At 39.6% G+C, this 24,109-nt stretch overlaps 2 protein-coding genes across 2 annotated transcripts in view; one reads left to right on the top strand and one right to left on the bottom strand.

The window, feature by feature from the left end:
• FAM13C (family with sequence similarity 13 member C) overlaps positions 1-8,680 on the top strand; it is a gene marked incomplete at its 5' end in the record, with an annotated part of 131,814 nt that extends 123,134 nt beyond the window's left edge. Inside the window, 4 exons of the mRNA XM_082308390.1 lie at positions 4,422-4,517; positions 5,743-5,942; positions 7,449-7,550; positions 8,360-8,680. Coding sequence (XP_082164516.1) covers positions 4,422-4,517; positions 5,743-5,942; positions 7,449-7,550; positions 8,360-8,483 — 522 coding nt within the window. The 3' untranslated portion in view covers positions 8,484-8,680. The remainder of the gene's footprint in view (positions 1-4,421; positions 4,518-5,742; positions 5,943-7,448; positions 7,551-8,359) is intronic.
• A 2,176-nt stretch (positions 8,681-10,856) lies between these two features.
• The window catches only part of PHYHIPL (phytanoyl-CoA 2-hydroxylase interacting protein like), a gene marked incomplete at both ends in the record, with an annotated part of 36,523 nt that continues 23,270 nt past the window's right edge, over positions 10,857-24,109 (bottom strand). The window contains 4 exons of the mRNA XM_082308101.1: positions 10,857-11,391; positions 14,823-14,940; positions 15,954-16,128; positions 21,136-21,332. Coding sequence (XP_082164227.1) covers positions 10,857-11,391; positions 14,823-14,940; positions 15,954-16,128; positions 21,136-21,332 — 1,025 coding nt within the window. The remainder of the gene's footprint in view (positions 11,392-14,822; positions 14,941-15,953; positions 16,129-21,135; positions 21,333-24,109) is intronic.

The raw sequence follows: 24,109 nt of genomic DNA, 5'->3' as shown, positions 1-24,109 counted from the left end.
TTGTTACAACTAAATGATATTTAATATATTATGGGGAATGCTATCTATGATTTATGAACTGATCTGGCAAATGGAAGTTAATAACATACAGATCTCATTAATTGATTTCTCCCTAGAACGGATGAGAAAAATATTTCTTTAGTTTTTCAGCTACAACAGCTATTCATAAATTTTACCTAAACATTGGAAAACGTTCTAGGAAAGTACTGCACAAATATTTGTGGGACCTGAATGCCAACACCTTCTACTCAGATGCTGCAGTCATCTTTTGTGAGCCCGCCTTTCCAAAACCCAGCCCATGAGAGATACCCCATGTCCATGCAGTTTGGCTGTGATATTCAAGCAAAAACCTCTGCTTGTTTAGACTTTCTATCAATGTGTATTCCCAGAAAAATTTTTCAGATGCAGGCTCTGATTGAGCAACACACAAGGATTCTTGCCTTACTAAGACCATAGTTTCTACCCTTGGACGCTTTCTAGATACGGATGCAGTGTTCTGTCAATAGCCTAATACTGCTTCCTGACCTTAAGCTTGTTAAACCGCTTTTGTAGACTAGTATTTTTGAAAGAAACCAAGGCAATCAAGTACTAGATCTTTATATAATGACATTAAGAAAAATAAGATTCCAGCCTTTCAGTACGCTTCCATTCATGCATCTTTCTCCAGAAGAAAGAGCACAAGTTCAGGCCACAAAGACTCCACTTTGGCCAGACAAAGTATTTTCCACTGGTAAAGGCCTAACCTAACACCTTCTCTAATCAGTAGAAGTATCTCCTAGCTCTCACCGGCTTTGCATTAGGCCTTGAGAGGGTAACATGTACTTTGATTCATTTAAAACTTCAGTCATGTAAATTTGGACTCTGTTCTTGCTGAGTCAATGCCAAGTCCCCATTGACCTCAGTGTGGACAGAAACAGAATTCATTATTAATGTTTATCTGGAGAGAACAGATTATTAAACAGATACCTACCTGTACCCTTGTCATGAAATCCTGACTCATAATCTTATGAATAACTTTTTTAAATAGGATATGACAAAAAAGCAAATGGCTTTGGAAAAAATCAGTCTTCAGAAATGTCTACTATATTTTGAGAGTATTCATGGACAACCTGTAAGTATACCATGGAAAGATAGGTAAATTAAAAATTATCTAACTTCTCTAACAGATATTTTTGGACTCATATATTAAACACATTTAGATGAATTTTTACATGATTAACATAATTTTAGTTATTTTGAACTAATCTTCAGGTATAAATGTTATTGCCCGATACTGGTGAATTTGGTTTATGTTTTAAAAAATAAAATAAAAAGGCAAGTTTCTAGTGGCCCACCATCTGTCTTTGTGATTGGAAGTTGCAGTTTTTGATGATAAAAGTGGAGGATTATATATCCACAGCAAACTTGGCTCATGCATTACCGTAGCTGTCCTGTGATGTATGAAAGGTTAGAATGCTTAGCAGCTGAGAAAGGGTTATAGGGCACCATCTGAGACATGAAATACAAAAGTGACATGACCTGTCATCTCTGTTTTCCTTTATTTCACAGCAGCACTTAAAACCATCATTTAAAATCCTTTCAAGGGACATCATGGCTGAATGTAGGTACAAAACAAAAAATTGCCACCATTGGTGAGATGATGATTTGAAAATTTGTCTATACACAACTGAGGAATACCTGTTTGGTGTCTATGTCTGTATTCTTATGACTGTCTCCTCTGTTTCTGGCTAGTAATTGTTGTGGTAGAGGAAAAGGGGAATGGCACCAGCATGTGTCCAAAAATATGCCAGCTCTTAAAATTATTATGATCTGAATCTGATCTCTCTGCCTCTTGGATAAAATCATTTTTGTCCATCTTCTTTGGGCTTGGAAGGAGAACTGAGGGATGGAGAGAATATGTAGGAAGGTTATGAAGAAATTATATTTCCTAAGAAGGAGAACAAAAAAAGAAATTGAGTTATTAGTGCTATATAGAGGTAAAAGAGACTTGAAGATCCAAAGATAGAAAAGACAATAATGGGGCATGCGTTGTAGCACAGGGTTCAGAGAGGGTGTTTCTTCTCAAGGTTGAAGCAGCTCCATAACCAGCTAAGAAAGAGGATGCTAACTGCGTGAGGAAAGAGGTGATCCGTGATGCTAAGCTGCCATGAGGGAATACTAGGTCTGCCAAACTGCTTTGACTTCACGTCTCAGAAAGCTCAGTGACAGTCAAGAATTTAGAACAGGGAAATGGAAGTTAGACAAGACTTTTACAGGCTTTTTTGTTGTTGAAAATAAACAAGCAATCTGGAGACGCTCCACACAGTTACAGTTGCATACTTAAATAATCACGTATCTTAGAGAAGGAAATTTTAATCTTTGTATCTATAGCAATGTATTTTCCAGAGGGAAAGGGGTGAAGAGTCTGCAGGCATCCTGGGCACCAAGAACAGCTGAGAGTGAGGCCAGCAAGGCCCAAGCTCAGTGGCAAGCACAGGCCCTGGGCCTGGTTCAGAGCTGGAGGGGCCCAGGAAAGAGAGAGCTGCTGGGGAAGCTCACGCGGTTTGTAAAAGGAGGCGATGACTTGGAGAAGGCAAATCAGTGACTGCCCAGGCAGAGGCACTCCGGTGACATTAGCCAAGAAACCAGGTGCCTCTGCTAGCAAAGAGGTATCTCAGTGCAGGAACTGCATTTTCATGATACTTGAATGTTGATTGCTGAAGCCTCAAGATTCCCTGATTTAGATGTTTGAACTAGCAACCCATGACGTGCTTTTCATTTAACACATATCACACCATAGCATTATGAAACAGTTAATTTGAATGGAGTACTGGGATTCCAAGAAAATAATCAGAAATTTAGCCTATTATGCAAAAACTTTGGGGGTTTTTTTTGTGTGGTTTTTTTTTTTTTTTTTTTTTTTTTTAAGCAAATAGCAAAATTCAGGCCTAGACAATGTCACAGTTATTGTAGAAACCTCCTCTGGGAGTACAAAGAGAGAACCCATCAGAAAAAATTATCAAGTTGCTGCATATGCAGAGCATTATGAATACAGCAGCCTTGAAACACAATGGAGTGCGCTGGTGATGATGTTTGCCCTGCTAATGTATAGTATGGATGAGCACCATCTTTATTCAGACTGACCTGAGCAGAGTCAGACAGAGAGGGCTCTGACTAGGTTTAAAACAGAAAATGATCTATTCTGGCTTGTTTGGCATTCCTGGAGCTCGTATGTGTTGTAATCAAATGGAACATGAAGACTGGGGAAGAGAGGTGGACTAGCTGGGATAGGCAAGCCCTGACATTCTGCAGTGAAGCACGCCTCTAGAAATACGTCCCTCCCTACTCAATCAGCCAGACATATGCAGTGTCATCATCCTGCTTTTGTCTACTGTCACCCTTACTCCTGATGACCAGATATTTGTTTCTGAGCAACTTGGGGCTACTGTCCATACTGTTAGCCAGCCTGTGTCTCTTCAGACCTGCCGTGTGTTCGCTCATCTGAGTGTGTGTAGCTGGGCTGCAATGCAGTAATGCAGCTGCAGTGCCAAAAGACAGTGAAATTGTACCCAGTGGGTGCTCACAGGCATGTAGGTTGAGGAGCAGAGGCTGATGGTGGCCTAGTTTGCAAATTACTCTATTTTGACATTTAATCACGGGAACCTGTTGTTTTTCTGGGGTTTTGTTTTTGTTTTGTTTCTTCTTGTGGGATTTGCTCTTTTTTTCCTTAATACAGTAAGTCGGTCTACTGCACAGCTCGTTTCCAAAAGGTTTATTTTTGTATTTACTAATATTTGTAGCTGGATCAGGCTCCTAATACCTGATCTAAAATAATATTCTCCTCCAAAGCAATGCTCCTAGTACTCATAAAAGAGCAAGAGCAAACTAAATGAACAGACAGTTAATCCCAATTGTGGAAGACAGTTCCAGGGAGAGATGCACTGAGCAATCCTGCCTGGAGCCAGCTCGCTCACTGGGGCTGCAAAGCTGCATTCTCAGTGCTCTCCATCCCACTGGGCCGCAGAGTGTATTGGCCCAGGCAGACTGTCACACTGTGGTAGCTAGCCTGTTGCCATTATTACAGTCAAGTAAGTGAGATATCAATGCAATGCACAGTCGAAGCATATTTTAACTCTTACAACTCTATTAGCATCTTCAGAAAGAGACAGAGAACAGTCTACCCTCTGCCTGGGCAGTGCGGCTCAAGGAAGTGAGGAATCCGCATTGGGTATTTTCTATTAGAAAACAGATTGCCATTTTCCTTTTAAGAAATTGTATGGGTTAAACCATAGTTCCCATGGAATATCTATGGAAGCAAAATACACATCGGGTCACGCTCTTCTAATACCTTTCTCAGCCTTCCAGGAGCAAATGAGAAATTTATTTACTTATTTTCTATTTTTAATTTTGGAGGAGTATATTTTGTTATGATTTCTCTTTAGGTAACTAAGCAAGACAAGAGCCTCATGAAACCTCTTTATGACAGATACAGAATTATCAAGAAACTTCTCGCAACTCCATCTTTGATCACAACAATTGTAAGTTGGAAAGAATTCATAGCCATTGCCAAGAAAACATACTAAATGCTGTGTTTGATTTGAACCTGTGTGTCCGTTTGGCAGCAATAGAACTACTGATATTTGAAGAATCTGCTCATTGTTAATACCGGGCATTGATATTTCAAATAGAGCAAATGCTCTGTAAAATTCAACTTCTAAGCATGCCAGAGGTTGTAATGTATGGCAGCAGTTTCTGAGGCAATCACTTCAAATGACTGGGTAAGAGATCAAAGGCTGGCATTAGCTTTCTATTGTGGCTAACATACGCAACACAGACTGAAACCTCGCTCCTTCCATGAAGCGCTGTACTGTCACTATATTGGTCATCTATATTTTGTTGACAATGCTTTTATCAATCATGTAGCACATAAATATCATTTGTAGTACTTTAATAATATATCAATGTAATGTAACAGTACTGGTCTCACTGTGAGTAGAGGTAGTGGAATCTGGCTATTTGGAAGTTAATTAGCATGTCTCCATTAAAAATACTAATCTAATAGTAATTGGGGCTGGGTTCATTTTAAAAATTATGAATGATTGTCTTGTTAGATGACAGTGGAGCTTTAGATTTCTTTGAAAAATCCCAGTGTAAATCTTTCTACACATGCACGCAGGTATTTTAAGTTCCCTTGTGTTACTTCTTAGGAGCTTTGTTCTGTGGGGGTATGATGTTTAAGCCTTAGTTTCAAAAGGTCAACTTTTCTTCTGAGGATGAAGGAACATGAAGAATACAGTGACATCACTCTATTTTGGTAGCTAACATTTGTAGCTATAAAACCGTGGAATCTCTACCTCCAACTCTTGTTACAGTCAGAATTTCTGGACATAATGCAAAGAGTGCATGGTATATACGAGGAGTACAAGTTCCAGCAAGACTGCACTGCTTACATAAATACAGAATGTTCTTTAAAGCTTTGCTACTTATAAAGGGTTTTGAATACACAGAAATAAGTTGCTGGCTGGAGATACTCAGAAGCAGGGCCAACTTCTGTCCTGTTCATTCATGGTGGACAATACACAGTAACTCAGTGGGCCCCATGAGACCTCTCATGAACAATCTCAGGTAAGGCTTTCAATATGTGTAATCCATTTCAGCAAATACATCCAGGAAGTTAGATCCTAATTCTTTATGTTGTCATCCTATTAATTGTTAGTATTGTAATGCAAACAACTAAATTAATGATGTTTTGCATTTTACAAGCAGGAGGAGGAAGACTCAGATGAAGACCATTCTCAAAGCAGCCATGAGTTATCATCCGGTCCAATATCTTGCCTCCCTGTTGATGAGCACCTGTGTTACTCTCAGGAGGAGAGTGAGCCTGCATATGTTTCACCTCTGGATGAAAAGAAAGTTTTCAGGCAAACAGCCTTGTCTATGTCCAACTTACATGAGGCAACAATGTAAGTTCTGTCTTTTTTAGTCAGAATGTTTTCATGTAGACTTTGTAAATGAAACATGATCCATACTTATTGCGTGGAAATATTCTATACCAAAGAAGTGATGCAATGTTTTCTTACAGGAGAAAAGAGGCAGAGGATAGTTGTTGTTTGGGCAGCATACCTGTGGTTTGAGCTATTTATTCAAACAACTTTGTGCCAAGTCCATGAAGGGAAAGGTGAAGGAATGTAAGCAGACAGGAGCAATAACCACATATACAGAGTGGTAGATACGACATAATGGCATAGTAAAGAAAGATCTGTGTACCTACCTATAATTGCTGCGAAATTTTTAGATAGCTAACTACTCATGTTCTTACAAAGCAGTCGTAAAACAAAGCACGGTTTGGCCAAGCAGGACAGTCTGCTCCTGTGTGTGTATGTGCGTGTACTGGGACTGACTGCGAGTGATGTAAAAATGCCAGAGAGAGACATGAGGCATACAAACAGCAAGAGGTGAGCTGAGTGAAGGAGCACACAATACACGGTCACAATTTCTTCCTTGCATAAGAATAGTTATTAGCGTCTGGGTGCCCAGAAAACTTAACACCACCCTCCTAGCCTCCGTTATAAAACAAAATAAAGCCCTCCTCCTGATTTGTAGTTAAGAATGTCAGGTTGCATAAGACAACAAATCTCAAGATGCACATGGTCTGTTATCACTCAGCCCTGAAACTCGTTGAAGAATATGCCTTCCAGGAACATGTGTGTTCTCATAGCTTATGGGATGGTATCTTTTTCTTGTGTTTTGATTGGGAGCTCTTAGATGCATAAATGAAGTTGACTAGGCTCTACCAAAATTGAGAGTAAATAAAGATGTCTTGGTTTTTCTATGTAACTCAACCATGTATGCAATAGTTTGCTTACAAATGCTGTGAAGATATTGCTGTGCATTTTGTTATTATAGAAAAAAATACCAGCTGCCTATGTCATAACGGAAAGCTGTCTCTGCTTAAAAACCTTATTCTCCAAATACCAGCTAAAACATGGCCTCCAAAAATGTTGATTCTGGGTACCACTAGCATTTCCGCTGCACCATAGTCATGTTTAGTAACAGCTGCTTTTAGGAGTAGGGCTTGGATGTTGACTTTTTATTAATTCAGTTACAGAGATGCAAAGCATTCCTGTGAGATGCTGAGCCCTGCCAACTCCACAAATTCCACACAGAAGTAAGACCACGAGCAACTCAATCCTGAAACCTTTTCCTCCCATGTTGCCCACAGAGTCTCTGCCTTCACTTTGGCAGAAGAGTGAGCATAGGAGTAAAAGGGAAGGAGCGCACCTGTTTATCGCGTGTGATGGTACCGCCAGCGATAGCCATAGTTGGAGGGACGTTGGTGGAATGTCTCGGGGCACTGAGATCAGTGCCAGCCCGTGGCCCATAGCAGCAGGCTGCTTATACCCAAAGCCACAGCTTTGACAATACTTCCAAGCACGTGGGAGTTTCATGTTCTTGTCTCTGTTTTACAGGCCCGTTCTGCTTGAACATCTCAGAGAAACAAGAGCAGATAAGAAAAGGCTTCGCAAAGCTCTGAGAGAGTTTGAGGAACAATTCTATAAACAGACAGGAAGGTAAATAACCAGCTCAACAGAAGCCCTCTCGTTCTCCCCTTTGGGCTCCTCTACAGACATGTTTGTTTCTGCTAGGGTGGGTCTGCTATAGGTGAGCAGGCCAAAGGAGCTGCAGCTAGGGACTGGAAGATACCATGGAGTTGTCTGGTCTCTGTCGAGATGTCCATCTCCCTGCTTAGTTCCTCTGGGATGTGGGCATCCCTGAGGACGGTCTGGATCTGGGGATCTTCCAGGACATGCCTGCAACGGGTATAAACCCTGCCTCAGCACAGGATCTTTCCTGAGCTGAAGGCAGGCTGCTAAAGAGACTTTCTGAGGATGTAAATCTGCAGGGATTACACTTGGCAGTTGGGCCATTTTTAAAAGGCCAGATTTAAAAACAGAAGCCACTGTTTCTTTCACCCATAGATCAATACTGGCTACTTTTCACTCTTTGTTTATCCTCCTCCCTTCATTTAGCAAACGTGTTTGGGGGATATGGGCATGTAGTACTCTGGTAACAGTTTTCAAAGCACTATGTAATAAAACTTCTTTGCATATTTGAGAATGAAGTAGTTATGCTTGCATAGCTGACAAGAAAGAAAATTACCTGGTATGTGAAAATTCAGTATTTTAAATACAATTATCTCATTTCTGTCTATTAGAGCTTTTTGGTCCTGTCAAATTATCTTTAATCATCACCCACAGTTACAAAAAAAAAATAATAATCCAACAGATTATTATTATCCAACAGTGTTGCAGAACTCATTTTAAAGACTGTTTCTCCTCTTAGTCATAAAACTGATGGCACTTTTATTTGCTTTTCATAGGAGTCCTCAAAAAGAAGATCGGGTGCCAATGGCCGAGGAATACTCGGAATACAAGCACACAAAAGCCAAAATCAGGCTCTTGGAGGTTCTCATCAGTAAGCATGATATTTCCAAAACGATTTGAAGCAAATACAATGTTGTGATATTGTTCTCTAGCAAAAAAAACCAAGCAAACAAACAAGTAACGAAAGAGAGGAAGTAATTTTACAGGTCTTGGTCTGCTGCACAAGTATTTGACACACTGAGATTTTTGATGCACTTTACCAATTATACTAGCTGGGATGAGAGAGGACAGCAATATGCAAGAATATTAAGCACGGGTGAGTGGACTATAGTATATATTTTTTCCTTTTGAAAAAGCCTTGAAGTGCACTGTGAGAATGTTAGAAATGAAAAGGACACTGAAGTATTGTAGATCCTCAGTTTGACCTGCTCTTAGTTTTAAAAGGTGTGAGGAAATGCTCTCCAGGTTTTTAGTACATCTTAGTACATGATAATGTACTACACATTTCTTTCCAGAATTAACATGCACTATAATTAACTATTAATGTCAGTTCTCAATGTGCTGATTCACTAGATTAAAAGAAACATGAGCTTAAAACAAATGAAGGAAAAAACTCATGAACATACTCTACCTTTCAAGACAGAGTTGCCATTCAATTCCAGTAGCTTCAAAGACAGGTGCATACAAAAACACAGTGCCAGGATTTGGTCTAAAATTCTGGGAGTAGAGCAAAGTGATGCTGCCTATGCAAAAAAAAAAGGACGGAACACGACTGCCAAATGCAACTATTGTTTTTTTAGAAAGAAGAGAAAGTGTCTGGCAAAACAAAATAGATACAGGTGACTGGGAAGAGATAAAACAAATGTACTGGCTGCTGTCCTTTTCACTGTGGTTCACAGGACCTGGCTCACAGTACTTCAAATTCAGTAAATAGATCAACTACACGCTAATTTTTATTTCTGTATTAAACTTTGCACTTTATTTTGCCTGACGCTATAACATTTGCTTTTCTAACTACCAAAGCTCGTTTAGACGCATGCACTTTGTAAAATGTCAAAGTATTTCTTGTGTTATAAATTGCCACATATATATATTAAAACAAGGCTAGAGTATTGCATTATGCTAAGATATTTTGGATAGATAAAGTACCTGGTATATAATTGAGTGTCACAGTTATCTGCTGAGGAACGCTAGACTACTTGTTTACTAAAAGTAAGATTATAAAAAAGATATTTTTCCATTGGAATTATGCATCTTTCTTAACTTTCAGAGCACCACACTTTGTAATATCAAGGAGATTTTTTCACTATTTGTGATAGACCATTTGTGTGAAAAGTGGACTATTAACAGAAAGCTTATCAGTGGGTTTTGTACTAGAAATGAAAAGCAGGGATTCTGGGAAATGCTCAGCCCAGATATAAAGGAAGGAAGAATGAGAAGGAAAAAAAAAAAAGGGGGACTTGAATAAGTTGCATCATGTTTAGTGTTTTGCTTTACCTGTCATTTTGTATTGACCACGTAGTATGAGTGACCTGTTTTCTATCTTGGTAAGAAGATTTTCATTTTATAAAGTCTGTTATGTACCAACCATGTTTGTATTTATACTGTATGTAATGGCTCGGCATGATTTTGAAGATGTACACATTTTCAAGTAGTCTGGAGGAAAAAGTATGAACACTAAAAAAGGAATTTTTTATTTCTCAGAGGTTTGTTGTTTCAGTGTACTGACTTAATAATTTGTAACTTAACTTTTATGAATCAGAAATGGTCTCCTTCGTAAATCTGTTTTAATTAAAGTCATCATCTAGAGCAACAGGAACAGATACAGAGCTATTTGAAGTTTACAAACTACATCTTTGATAAGGGAAAATGATTTCATGACATATGTATACAATTGATATTAAAATGTAATCTATATATTCTATATGATTGTATAATATTTTATACAACAGTACAAATAAAATATTTTTCTATTATATTTATTATGTCGAGACACAGTTTCTGTTTTCAGTTAGCTAATATAAATAACATAAATAACACTGTCAAACAACACGTTGGAAGTGCTGACATTTCTAGGCTCTGAAATTTAAATCATGCTGCAATTACAACCTCTCATGCTGTTTGGAGTTATCCCAGTATTTGCTCAGTAGTTAAAATGAACGCATATTTAAACACCATTTATAAGCCGTTATTTTTATTTTGCTAAAGCAGTTTATATAGGATTTTGTTATGTTTGGCAAGAAACAGAAAACAATTTTTGCAGCATCTAGGTATAAATGGTTGCCAGAAAGAAATCCAGGACTTCTAATCATTTAAAGCATCGGGGGAACAGAAGGGAAAGAGGGAGAGAAGAAATACTAAAGACGCTATTGGAGATTTTGAAGACTCGTGTTTGCTTTTGGTGACAGCGGCATGTGCATGCTCCTGACAAAAATGTCTGACTATGGAAACGGGCAACAGAGGTTCGAAGGCTCCTAAGTAACGAGGGAAGTTTTAACGTCCAACACTGATATTGCAGGTCTTGCAGCTGGGATCTTTCTTTGCATTTGCAGTAGACAAGCTCATTAGTTGGTGACCAGTAATTTCCGCAACTGTGCCGAGGGAGAGATCCACAGGATCAGTGTAAATTACTTCCAAAATAACATCCTGGGCATGATGGTAAACCATGACGCCGTCTTCTTCGTCGCAGGTCAGAAATTTATTATCTTTTATATTTAGTTGAGGAAGGCGCAGCTTACAGAATTCGTCTCCTGGTGATCCAACAGGGGCGATAACGAGAATGACGTAGTGGTAGGCTGTGTACATGCAGTAGAAGTCTCCAAAGTACAAGTTAGTATTTGGGTTGAAGAGTTTTTCAGCTGCAATCTCAAACCTGTATCTTCCATAAGGTGAATCTTGTGGTGGCTTCCCAGTGTTGAACTCAGTGTTGCAGCTAAAGAAGATGCCTTCCAGCTTCCCACTGATCGGAGAGCCATGGCTGCCACTGTTATCCTTAACAGAGGGCTGCATAGCATTCCCATGATGCTCTCTACAAATGAATGACTGGTGTTGTTTATTTTGTAATACATGTTAAAGAAAAAGTGGAAAGTTAGGACATCATGCTCTTTGGTAACAGTACTGAAGGGACACAAAGGAAAACCGTTAAACTGAAAACTGTGGTTAGTGTCATGATCTTAGGACCAAGCAAATCGAGTGATGCCAGACTCAGAAAGAACCAGAATAACTCCTGCTCAAGGGGAAAATCTGCTTTTCCAGTCTGGCTTCTCTGTCAGCTGTGAGCTGTGTGGGTATTATATACAGCAAAGAACAGCACAAGCAAAAAAGCCCCCAAAACACCAATATCTTTAATTAGCTGATTTGTTCAGCCTTCCACTACAATTCTAACAATAAACACATTTTAGTTTAATCACATGTTGAAAATTGCAAGTCAGTCTCAACATGTTGAATATACTGTTTGTTAATCCGTATTTTTAGCATAGGCAGTATATATTTCATGTAGAAAACTGCCAGTGAAAGTTATTTCTGAACAATGTTTTTCAGAGAGCTTATAGGAAGGAATGTACTGCCTGCTGTAGTTTTTTTTTTTTTTTCCCTAAATGATAATTTCGGGTCTAATTTGTCTACTGCTGACTTCAATCAGAGCAGAGCTGGGCACAGAGTATTAGGCAATTTGGTTAGTTTCCACTTTGGTTGGTATCCAGCTTCTGCAGTCGCTAGTCCTAAGGGGAAAAAATGTACAAGACTAACTCTTTTTTTTTGCAAGCTGAGCTCAATTTGGTTCCACTGAAAAGAAACATTCAATGTAACAAGTGAATTTTTAAAACCCTAAATCCCAAATTGCACTCAGCAGCATCAGGCTGCTAAATTTAGGAGAACAGTCCAAAACACCCCATCTAATCCTCCTTAGCACCTGAGATTTGATGTATAGCTGGACATTCCCCAGAACTTGTGCCCCATACCTCTCGGGAAGTGCCCTAGTGACAGGTTTGGCGCTCTCTGCACCTGCAACCATGTGATACCAGAAAGGGAAACATTCCCTTTTGTAAGTCCTGCAAAACACCACATTTACTAGGTACCCTTAGAAAATGCCTTTATACACACTGACAGATTAAAAACGCATGGGGCTGGAGAGTCTTACATCCCCCTCTTGCTTTACTTTTACTCTTTTTTCTTCTTTTCCTTTCCTCTATTTTTTTTTTTTTTTAAGGAGAGGGGAAACCAGCCAAGGAAGACTATTCTCTCTCTGCTTTTAACTTGCAACAGCTCCAGGTAAAATGGTGAAATGGTGCTGTGCGGGAGAAGGTTTTACTTGGTTAAAGCGGGAGGTAGCAGTCAAAGCAAACAAATCCAGCGTATACATACAAAACAGCTCTAAATCAACTCAGTAATGTCTCCAGCTGTGATTTTTTTCATTATTTCTAATCTCCTCAGCAGCATGTCTTAATTTGACTCTAAGATAAATTTCAAAAGTTTTCTGGGCCATTCAAATACTACATCGTTATTGTCTCAAGCCCTGTTTCACAAGACATTGATTGGGGTGGAAGGATACATTGGTATTTTATGACTGAAGCAATTACTAAGGAGAAATAAAACCACACCAGCTTGAATAACCACCATCTCTGCAACCTGAAAAGCCAAGCTTCTTGCAGTTCCATTTCTGTGGCAAGATACTGACATCCAGTGGCCAATTAGGCTAATTATAGGTCACTCTTCCTGGGGATCTGAGCTGCTTTATGGCGCTCCCAGCCGAGGTAAACAGCAGAGTGACATGAACACTACTTACAAGCTCACACTTCAACCCTACAGTTAGGGGTTGTTGCTTTAGCACGGTGACAGTTGCTTGCTTGCCAATGCCACTAGAGCTACTCTATAAGCTTTTCCAAGCTTGTTTACTAGTTATGACACCACAGAGGCCATTGGCAGACATCGTATGACAAGGCACTTTTCCTAAAAGGAAGCACGTGGTTAGGGTTTTTAACATAACATTCAGAAGGGTGCACCGAGGAAGGACTAGCCCTTGTGACCCTATTAGTACATTTCTGATCAGAAAAGGTGACCATCAGACAGTTACAGGTATTCTAGCTTCATGCTGACCTGGTAAACTACAGCTTTTTGCCTCTTTAACTCTCTAACAGAAGGGAAAACAAAATAGTCTCTATTTGTATCAAACCAAGAAAGAACGTAACAGGAGGGAGGGGAATAGATACAGAGCGATCAATTAGAGTCACATTTGGCAGAACAAGGCCAAAACCACAGCTATAAATGGCAATTTTCAAAGCTCTGTGAACACAAAGGCAGGTGCATTATGATTACATAGCTGAAAACAAAGCTATATGAAAATCAGAACCACCACAGGCATTTCCCTTCTGTGGTATCTAGTCCAGGATGGCAGCAGAGATTTACGAGGTCCTCAAAGAGCCTCAACAACTGCAATTCATTCTCTGCCTCCATTGAGTTTTGCAGCTTTGTCACTACATGCAATAAAATAATTCTTCCAAAACACAGAAGGGAAAGAGCAAACCCCATGCTCTGGAACATACAAGACACTCCTGGAATCCAGCAGATACTCATGACTATAAAGTGGGAATGTTTCCAAGGGTGGGGGAGTCTGCTCTTTGGAGTTGGATTCCCTCAAGTATTTTTTTTCTTTACCAGTTTTAAAAAACTTTCAGCTCTAGGCAGATGCTAGTGTGACACCCACATAAAACTGGAATTATATGGCACAGCAGCAGCCCCACCTCTCAAGGCATATTAAAGCAGCGTAGTCAGCGCTGCCACCCTTCCCATACAGTGCTGAACAGATGGCGACACGCTGCTTACCTCTCATCCATGTTCTTCTAACGGTGGACGGTTACCGCTGCGTGGTGGCTGCTCCTGCTCAGTCAGTACATGAGCTTTGACTCCTATTGAAAAGTCTTCCTTTCTATTTTAATGACGCTTCTGGTTGCGTGTGCGAAGGCACACTGGGTCTCCAATGGGAATAAGGAACCTACCTCCAGCTATCCCATTTATTCATTCCAACTGAAGCACAGTGTTGTAAAATTGTCCAAACATCCCCCCCCCCCTCCCCACATGATCTGTAAATTAACATTTGGATCGGAGAGCCCCAATTACTACATTTGGGCATAGAAATGGGGTGGGTGTATGTGGAGAGGAAATATTTGAAGTGGAACGATTATATGCAGGCAAATACCTACGCACACATAGACACTTTAATCAGGCTGGAGACCCTGTGAGTACTTCAGATTCTGCTTCAAAACACAAACTTTTGTTGCCCAATGGAAATGCTGAGTTAAGCAAGGTGGAAGGAAGGAGTTGTATTTTATTTTTTCCCTTCTTCTGAACTAGCAATAAAGCGTACAGACACTCTGCTCTAGCTTTAGCACAGCTGCCTCCATTTACTTATTTTCATTACTCCCTTAATTTGCCAAACAATTTTGCATATGTTTACTGTCTTACCTGATATAATCAAAGTATTCTTTGTGCTGATTCCGATAAAAAACAGACAGTTTAAGCATACGGCCTGCAATCACTTCAGCTTTTTCCAATAGCTGTGTTAGGTGAACTTTTGAGTAATCTGGAAAGAAAAGACAAGCTGCTAGTGGCAGGGGGGGCGGGCGGGCAGGAAAAAACCACAATACGCTCTCTCCAAAAGCTACACAGACATGCAGACTTAAAATTGGGAACAGAGCCTTGGTAACATACCTCACATCATGCAGCAGCTGTACAGAAACGATATAGCCCAGCACCAGTTTCCAACAGTGGCAAAAGACAAATGGCAGGAACACGCACGTTTGCTTCTCCCCACTCCTTTCCCCACAAATACTCTGCAAGCCTACAGCACCTTTCAGCTCAGTATTTCCTGTGTTAGAGCTGGTTTCCTTGTGTTTGGGAACTGCAGAGGAGCTGAGAACTGCCCTCTCTGGCTTATGCCGTTTGATAAACTGTTTGCTACAACGTACCTGGTTGTGAGCCAATAACAATCCACATAACTAAAAAAGCTTGCTTAGGACCCAGCCTAAACTGCATCTCAGCCAACATGGGATTCATTGGGAGCTTGCTTCAGCACCCAGCTTTCATACAGGCACTACCTGATGAACACCCAAAGGAAGAGACTTATAAATCAATGACAGGCTAAACTGATCCTCGAGACAGGGTGTTGGTGGTGCTCAGGCTTTCCAGCATGCAGAGAAGGGAGAGCAGCAGAATGTCTTAAGCAAGCTGTCTGTTAGGGAGCTGCCGCTCTGTCTTTTCTCCAGAGGTGCCAGTAGCCAGCAACAGGCACACAAGTGGCCCTGCTCCACTTCGGTTCACCAGTCTCCCTTCCTAGCCTGGGACAAGCAGTGGTGCCAGGCACAGCACTTTGGGGCAGCTAAGCTGCTGCAGAACAAAGGGGCACTCCAGCTGCCTCTCATTAACGTGCCAAACCTGAGCACATACAAAGCCTAAGGCTGGAATTCCAGTTTCCAGGTGTGACTGTTATAACTCTACCAGCCTAGCTGGCACTGGTAGATGGCTAACCCGCTCAGGCAGCAAAGCTAGCGTTAATTGCAATACATCCTCTGGTGCACGTTTCCTCAGCAATATTACCTGCTGTGCAAAACTCGATGATTTCACTCCACTCAGAAACAACATAATCGCCATCAACCTGCTTTGATGCTGTCTGCACTGCCACTGTGTATTCTGTTCTTGGGCTCAAGAACCAGTGCCCGCGGACTGTCATAGGCAAAGGAACAGCTTTGGCCACCAATTTAGTGGGTACATCCTGATGGAAACAGAAAGACAAAACAACACACAAGTCAGCAGTGCAACCAAACCAATCCACCACCCCTTCCTTCGTTGTTTTTGCAATGTAATCCCCACCCCCTGGCTTCTCTGTGCAAACCTTTGTTACTTCTCACAGTCCATTGGTGCAGCAATGTTAAAAGGGTGGCAAGGAAAATGGTCTAAGGTCTGCTCTAAAAGAGCTACAGCGATAACTTGCATATGTGAGTTTATTATCGGGTCCAAGTGACTGTAGACTCACACCATTATATACAGCCCAAATATATAATTCAGGCTAGGGCCATTTGTATTTAAGTATGCAAACAGAGAAAGACAAGCTACTGAGCACAAGGATATCTTAATATAAGAGTTTCTTGTACTCTCATTGCCATTGTTTTCTTTCAGTCAGTGTAACCAAACAAAATTCCTCCTGCCGTCAATCCATCCACCTATATTGCTGTTGGTATCTTCCAAACCAAACTTCAACAGAGAAAATTAAATACGTTGCAAAGTAACTTTGTGTGTTTTACATGTACCAAAATACCCTTATGTACAGGAAGGGCCAGAACGAGCCAAACATACAGGTAGATAGTTTGTGCCTGTCACTGAACCTCTTGCTTCTCACCCCGCCACCATGTCAGATACTCTGTTTTGCTCTTCCAGTGTATCGCACCATAGCGCAACAAAGAATAGCTGCCTGTTGTTGAAATACCCAATTTCTACAGTGCCAAAGACTGCAGCACAGACCACCAAGGGGAAGAAAAAACTTGAAAAACTGGACAGTTTATGCTAGAACTGTGGGTTCTCATGGTGGAGTTGAATGATTCTCTGCACGGTGTTCCCGAGGAGCCATGATAGAGCGAGAGAGGTATTTACTCTTGAGTATTTATCAGTAATCACAGAATAGTAAGATGGCTGCCATGTGAAAAGTGGGCATTTTAGATAACATTCGTAGCTGTCCACCTTGAAATACTAGTCCATAGCCATCCACCTGTAAATACTAGCACAGTAGTCCCTTAAGGAAAAAAGAAATATTTTCTATTTCTGTTCATGATCTGTAAGCAAGACCTGAAAGTTTGTTTTTTTTTTTTTTTGCTTGTCTTCTATTATGGAAAAATATCTTTCTTTTATTGTTTTTCTGTCAGTAAAAAATATTCTTCAGTTTCTGTATTAAGAAACTGGAAAATTAGCAGCTTGTGATATTATAAGAACCGAAATGTGATTGACTGATAATCAAGGGTAAGATTTTGTTGCCATGATTTCTTTTTTGCTAATTCTCGTTTAAATCAAGTAACAGTTGGGAGAAAACTTTCTCTGTAAAGGATTCAGTTGTGCACTCTGAAATAAATAATATATAAAAGATTGAGAAAAATTACAAGGAAAAATAACAGAAACCCCAAATGACATTTAAAGCTACCATCCTGGAACTATATTGCAGAGGCATCCCGCTGGACTGAATTTGCTACTTCTAATGCAGTCAGCAGCTGCTACAGTTACAATCATTAGTCTTCCTGTCATCTTTTCTTTGGCTGTGGTAAAAACTGCCTCCACCTAGGTTAGGTCTCTGTGCCCACAACCCGGTGGTGGTTTTTGCCTCCATTAGTTTTGTCAGTTTTCAGGTAACATTAAAAGCCTCACTGCCCCCACACGTCAAAGCCTTATGTTCCAGCTGTGTATCAGGAAACTCTTCTAACTGTACCAAAAAAAGGGGCAAACTACTTAAAACCATATTAAATAGAGGGTTTTATCTCTTGCACAGCTGGGGAGGAGAGGTAGATACAATGCTTTTCATAACTCTAATCTGTTGTTCTTTTTCTAAGCAAACACTTTTTTTTCCTTTTTTTTTTTAAGGTCACTATACTGACCTCAGGAAAAAATGTTCAAATGTTCACGTTGAAATTTCTCTGGGGATTCTCAGTTTCTTCCTTTCATCTCTCTTCTGCTCAGCTCTCATTCCTGGCTGAGCCCCCAAAGAAGTGCAAAGGAGGTTATACACTAGCTCAAGGACAGCCGGGATTCTGGAGCGGCAGATGGCTGGCTGCTCCATCACCAGCACCCGCCGGACAACTCTAAAGGTACCTAGATGGCAATAATTTCCAAGAACAACCTGGAGGCACTGAATAACTAAGCAACAAGGTATATGAGTCACACTACCTCTCTCCTTTTTGGGAAAAGATGCCTGCTGTGCAGTCCCTTTTCGTTGCCAAAGAAGCAGCTTTCAATTTTCAGCTTTCTCCCATTTCATCTTACCCTTCCCTTTGCCAGGTCTGCTCATAGGACACATTGTGGAAACTCAGCACACCCAGGTTCTAGTCCTAGCTTTGCTAAATATCTAAGCCTCATTTCCTATTACATGGGAATAACCACACTTCCAGATCTTAAAAAAGAGGGGAGGGTATGCAAATTGCACTGAGAAAAAGACAAAGTCTTATTAGAATTCTAGTCTTTACATACTATTACCAATACAAACCTCCTCCTTCACAGCTATGATGACAATAGTCATAAATAATAAAACTATAGGCACCCTAAATATGCTGAATATACTTTATATATTTGCCAACAGAAAAAAATATTGAAAGGGTGAATCATTCATGTATGCTCTCCTAGGTACGCAAGGAAACAAACAGCCTCCTTTCCTGAGGTGCAGCATCTTTCTATCAGGTTAAGTCTATATCCCAAGTCACTTGCTCACCGCCTTGTGAGCAAACTGAGATTTAACACTAACTCTCTACAAGTTAGGCAATAGTTTAAGCTGGTCATCTGGGCTTATCACCTGTGAGAGAGACAGGCACTTGCAGACAAGGATCTACCCTACCCGTAAGCTAAGTAAGGATGAACTTTTTCCCCTGAAGATGCCCGTCTCCTTCCACAGCCTGACTGCTGGATGGCTCCTGAGAGTAAGTCCCAATGCTCTTTTTGATAACTAAGTGGCAGGGCTCACAGTTTTCTTTCTAAAAAGCTCTGCTAGGAGAAGGGGCAGTGATATCCTTCACCTTTATACAACAGCTTTGTTATGAAGGCTGATTCTGTTCCCTCTGCTTTCTGGGAGGATTCAGTCCCTGGTGCTTCAGCTACCGGGTTATCAGCTCCCTACCCAGCAGGTCTGCTGCTGAGCTTCAGCTGTGAAACTCGTATAACTAACATTATAGGGAGGAAGGATGCTTGTCTCTAACCATACTAGGATTTGGGCAAATTTTGAATTTGAGCAATTTTTAATTTCTCAACAAAAGCTCATTCTAGAAAGTGTGTTAAAAACTACTTAGCACTAAAGATGCGTGAAAGCAAACACGTATGTCCTGTGGAACAGATAGTTGTTAGAGTATTCAGTCTGTGCAGTTCTCTTGCCCACCCTGGCTCCTGTCTGGATTTCCACCACCACCAACAACAAAAAAACAAAACAAAAAAAGCTTTACCAAGTCACTAACACAATTAGTACCAAGAAATTTTAAGTTAGTTCTGACAAGACATCCAACATCATTTTAATTGATAGTTTCATGTTCTTACAAAACCAATTACCTCTCTCCTTTGACTAAACACTTCATCACAGTAAAAAGCTAGGGAATTGCTGAGAAAAACAAAATAAATCTAACGGCTTATCTTTATTACACTGCCAATATTCTTTTTTTTTTTCCCCTCTCCATTTTAACACTAGTCTCATCACTGTGATATAGATTTTGAAGCGTATATAGTACTTGGTCTGCTAGGGTGGCTCTCCCTTTTACAACAACAAATTTTACAACTTTACACCAGTTTGCACATGAATGAAAAAACATGTAGGTTAATAAAATGAAAGAAATGAAAAAGCATCCATCCCAGTAAGCATTTATATTAGAAGGTATATTTATTCCTGCAGTATAAAGTGGGAATTCAAATTCAAAGGCTGTCAGTCCAAAACCAATAACAATAAGAAAAAAACCAAACATACTCTATTGTATTTGCTGTTACAATTAAAAATGAGTCATAATAAATGTCTACTATAACATTAAATTTGGTAGTGCTTTGCACACTGGTTCCTAGCAACTGCAACATCTTGGCCAAACATGTAAAATTCTCAATTTCAAGCAGCAGTAAGTGATTTTTCATTACACTTAATGCATATGTTACTTCCAACCACATTAAAAAAAAAAGTCAAATAAGAAAACGTGAAAATTATACACCTGCTATTAACAGAATTCATAGGAAAAATACTCTCACAATAAAAAGACTCAGAGAAATTGGTGGAAATATTTCCTGGTTATCCCACTGGCTTATAAACCAATAGTAATTTAGGTGTTGATAGAATTAGAGCTCTCATATTTGTCTGGAGTGTTATTTGTGCCTTGGCAAACCTTATCTTTTAGAGATATTGCCAACATTGTTCTTAAATTTGCAGATGATTGTGTTATTTAATCTTCTCATTCCATGTTGCTCTAGACATCTCAGTATTTCAACTATTCTGAGGTCAAAGCAATTTTGCTGGATTTGATAAGTACAGATTCTGCAATGCATTCAGTATGGCCCTGCATCAGTGGCTTGAGGAAAGAGGCCAGATGAATATTCAGGTCACAGTGCTGAATGCTGCAAACTAAAATTGCTGGAAGCCTTCCTAGAAGTGCATTAGAATTTGTGACTCTTCTGTTGAAATGACATGTGTTGCTCTCACGAGTCTGTCACTGAACAAGGACAGGCACAGAATACAAAAATTGTTTAAATAATGATTAAGAACTAGTCAGGAACAAAAATGTCTGCTTTGCAATACATTGCACACATTCCGAAACTGTTTTCAAATGAAATAGGAAAGGTAATGTTCAATTCTCTATGAGACAAGTGTATTCGTGTGTACACGCACATAGGCTAGAGACAGAGAAGGTATTCTGAGTAAAAAAAAAGTCAATCAGATTAACCAAAACCCACCTTTTCTGGATGTCCAGTACCTGTTTCCCATTGCCTGGCTTTGAAAGGTTAATAAAACACAGATTCATCTATTAAAAATCAAGTATTTCCACTCTGATTTTTAAATGAAAATTACCTTGTGTTTGAATTTGTTGGAATTCTTGTTTTCTTTCTTGTTGAGATCGATGAAGTAATGAGTAATGCGGTCCTTGGATTTAGAATCCATGTCCCAAGAAATCTTGAAGGAATCGCATGTGATGTTACTTATTTTGATGTTGTGTGGGACTGGAAGTTCCTCCATCTCTGCAATCCCACTATCTTGCGATTTATTCCCTGCATGAAAAATAACCATGATTAGTTCAGTTAAATTAGATATCTGTTTTCTGTGGTCCAATACAATCACCTCTCTGAACAGCCTTTCACAAAGTCTCATAGGTGGTAGTCAGAAGCAACTATGAGGTACAATTATGCAAGTCTCAATGTCAGTGATGGGAAATATTGGAAAGGGATGAAATTCCTCACATAAATAAGCTCTAATAACATGTAAGCAGGCTGCATAGACTGGTAGCATCACAGCTGCGTGCAGTTGCAGTTTGAGAATAAGAAACACCTGAAGCTATCTGGTGCTACAATGTTTAGCTAAGATGTCAGCAACATCCACAGTTAGCATAATGGCCCTATGCATACCTGTCAGTGAAATAAATACAAATAGAAATCATATTAATCCTGAACCTGTTTTTCAAGCACAAAGTAAAACCAATCTCTTCAAGGTTTATAGATGGTGTATGTATATACGCATATGTATACACATATATAAACCACTGTCTCCTTCGCAATGAACCAATTAACCGTGATCACTTTGTTGAGCCACACTAAAAGGGATATAAACACCAATTTCCTCTTCTATTCTATTTGCCCAGTTGAAACCCTGCAGTTTTTTTGGGAAGTTTTTTCTAATTTTTCTAAGTGCATATGGTAGATGAACAAATGACCATTGACCCCAAAAAGCATCACAGGCTCTAAAATTAGGTTTTCCCTCAGTTCCCAAGGCAAGAATTCCATGAACATTATAACTCAGAAACATTAGGTGATCTTGCACTGCATAAGACACAAGTCAAAAGCAAACAAACAATCAAAAAAAGCAGAAAGATGAGAAAAAAGAGTGGGTAAAAAGGAAAAATTAGAGAAGATGATGTAAGAGAAGGAGTAAAGAAACAGCATAAAAAAATACAAATCAAACATAGATAAGAATAGAAAGAAACAAAGGAGAAAAACAAGGCTAATGTCTGTGTAAGAGAGAGAGGAAAGTTCCCAAATTCTGTCCAGATGAGGAAGCTAGGAAGCCCATGCAGAGGTGTGAGACAACACATTGTGAGAATTATTTTTAGTCACATCTAATTATAGAAAAAAGTAGTATTTATACTTCCGTCATAACTGATAAAAAACTGGACACAGAAGGTGAGTCTAGTCAGTAATAATAATAAAAATTTGACTTGGAAAACATTAGGGACATTTCAACCTCTCAACATACGCCGTCAAAGAATTATACCGACACCTCAATGCAGAAATATTAAGGTTGGCCTGATTGTTCGAAATTCTCCTCATGGATATGTGAAATTCAATCACAGTCTGTGAAATCCATAGATTTCCAGCTAGTATTCTGAATAAAGTAATTTTACTGATGAGTTCAAGAACCAATGATAACACTTTTCTATTTTTGTTCCATTTTATGCATTTACATCCAAGAGGTTGTCTATTCTTCAAACATCCTATTGGTTTTTTTTTCCTTTTCAACTAATATCAAAGTCAGATGGTGCATGGTCTTGCTCAAAATCCTACCCTTTTCGTGCCATCCACAACGACACTTTCAACAGCTGCACTGGCTGCAATAGACTCAGAAATAGCAGTCATTACTGAAAGCTTTCTGTTCCTATGAAATACATGGTAAGTGCTTTTCCCAACATGAGATTTCAAAAAGCCAGCAGGGAGAAAATGGCATTGCTTTCTTTTGTAAGCATTTTGTATTTGAAAAATGACTGAAAGCTCTACCAGGTACACTGAAAAGGCTACATATGATCGCTCTTCCAGGAGCGAGGCTCTGTGTTCAAGCAGGAGATGGAGTGATGCTGCTGAGGTTCTCAGACCTCCCGGAGAGCTGGACGGACTTGGATCCCAGCACACTGAATAACGACCTGAACACACAGTCAGGAAATCCACGCCATATATATCCACAATACGTTAACGTGCAACTTCTTTGCTTCAAAAGTGAGCTTCTATACTCCAGAACTATGGGCCCTAGACATGTTACAAACAGCCAAATTAGTTTAAACTTCAGGAGACATGTGCAAAGCAGTAATGACCGCTGACAAAAAGTAACAGAGATGAAAAAAGATTTTGGAGCGCACTGATGACAGTCAAAGAGCAAAAGTGCTTCTGTAAATGGGTATTGTTTTCTGTACAGTTCCTGGAAATATGCCCGGCATACATCTTTAGATGTCTGCACTCCTGATCCTTTTACTTTCTTTGCTTAAGAAGTGAATAAACAGTTTAAGTAAATGTCTAGCAGAAAATCTCCAGGTAGTTTTTAGCAACATTTTTAATATGTCAGAAAAAGAAAACACTTGCATTACTAAGTGCTAAGCTATCCTTTTTTGTGATGGAACAAAATCCAAAATAAATACTTCTCTGAAATCTTTAAAGCTCTTTGAAAACGGAAAAAAATAATTTTACAGATTTTGAAATACAAACCGAATACAAACAGAATATGAAATGAGGAAGTAAAATACCTCACAATCATCACCAGCAACCAATACTCCAGTTTCCCTTCTATTTAGAATATGAAGTATCTGTGATACTTGTAATGCATACTTATATTTTGATACATATTTGTGTAGTCCTGAATGTCAAAATCCATTGAGTTGACAGGCAGTAATAGGAACCCGATAATGATACATAGTATTAATACGGAGGATGACGATTCAGTGAGTATTGGTAAATGGTGACTTTTGAATAGCAATCGGCGTACCATTGCAGGGGAACAAGGGAAAAAAGGACAGAGCACGAAAAGCATGCTCACGCTCTCTTAGATTTGACTGATCCTAGGAACCAAA

Source organism: Platalea leucorodia (genome assembly GCF_965183815.1).
Source record: "Platalea leucorodia genome assembly, chromosome: 4".
Lineage (NCBI taxonomy): Eukaryota > Metazoa > Chordata > Aves > Pelecaniformes > Threskiornithidae > Platalea > Platalea leucorodia.
This window is presented reverse-complemented; position numbering and strand designations above follow the sequence as displayed.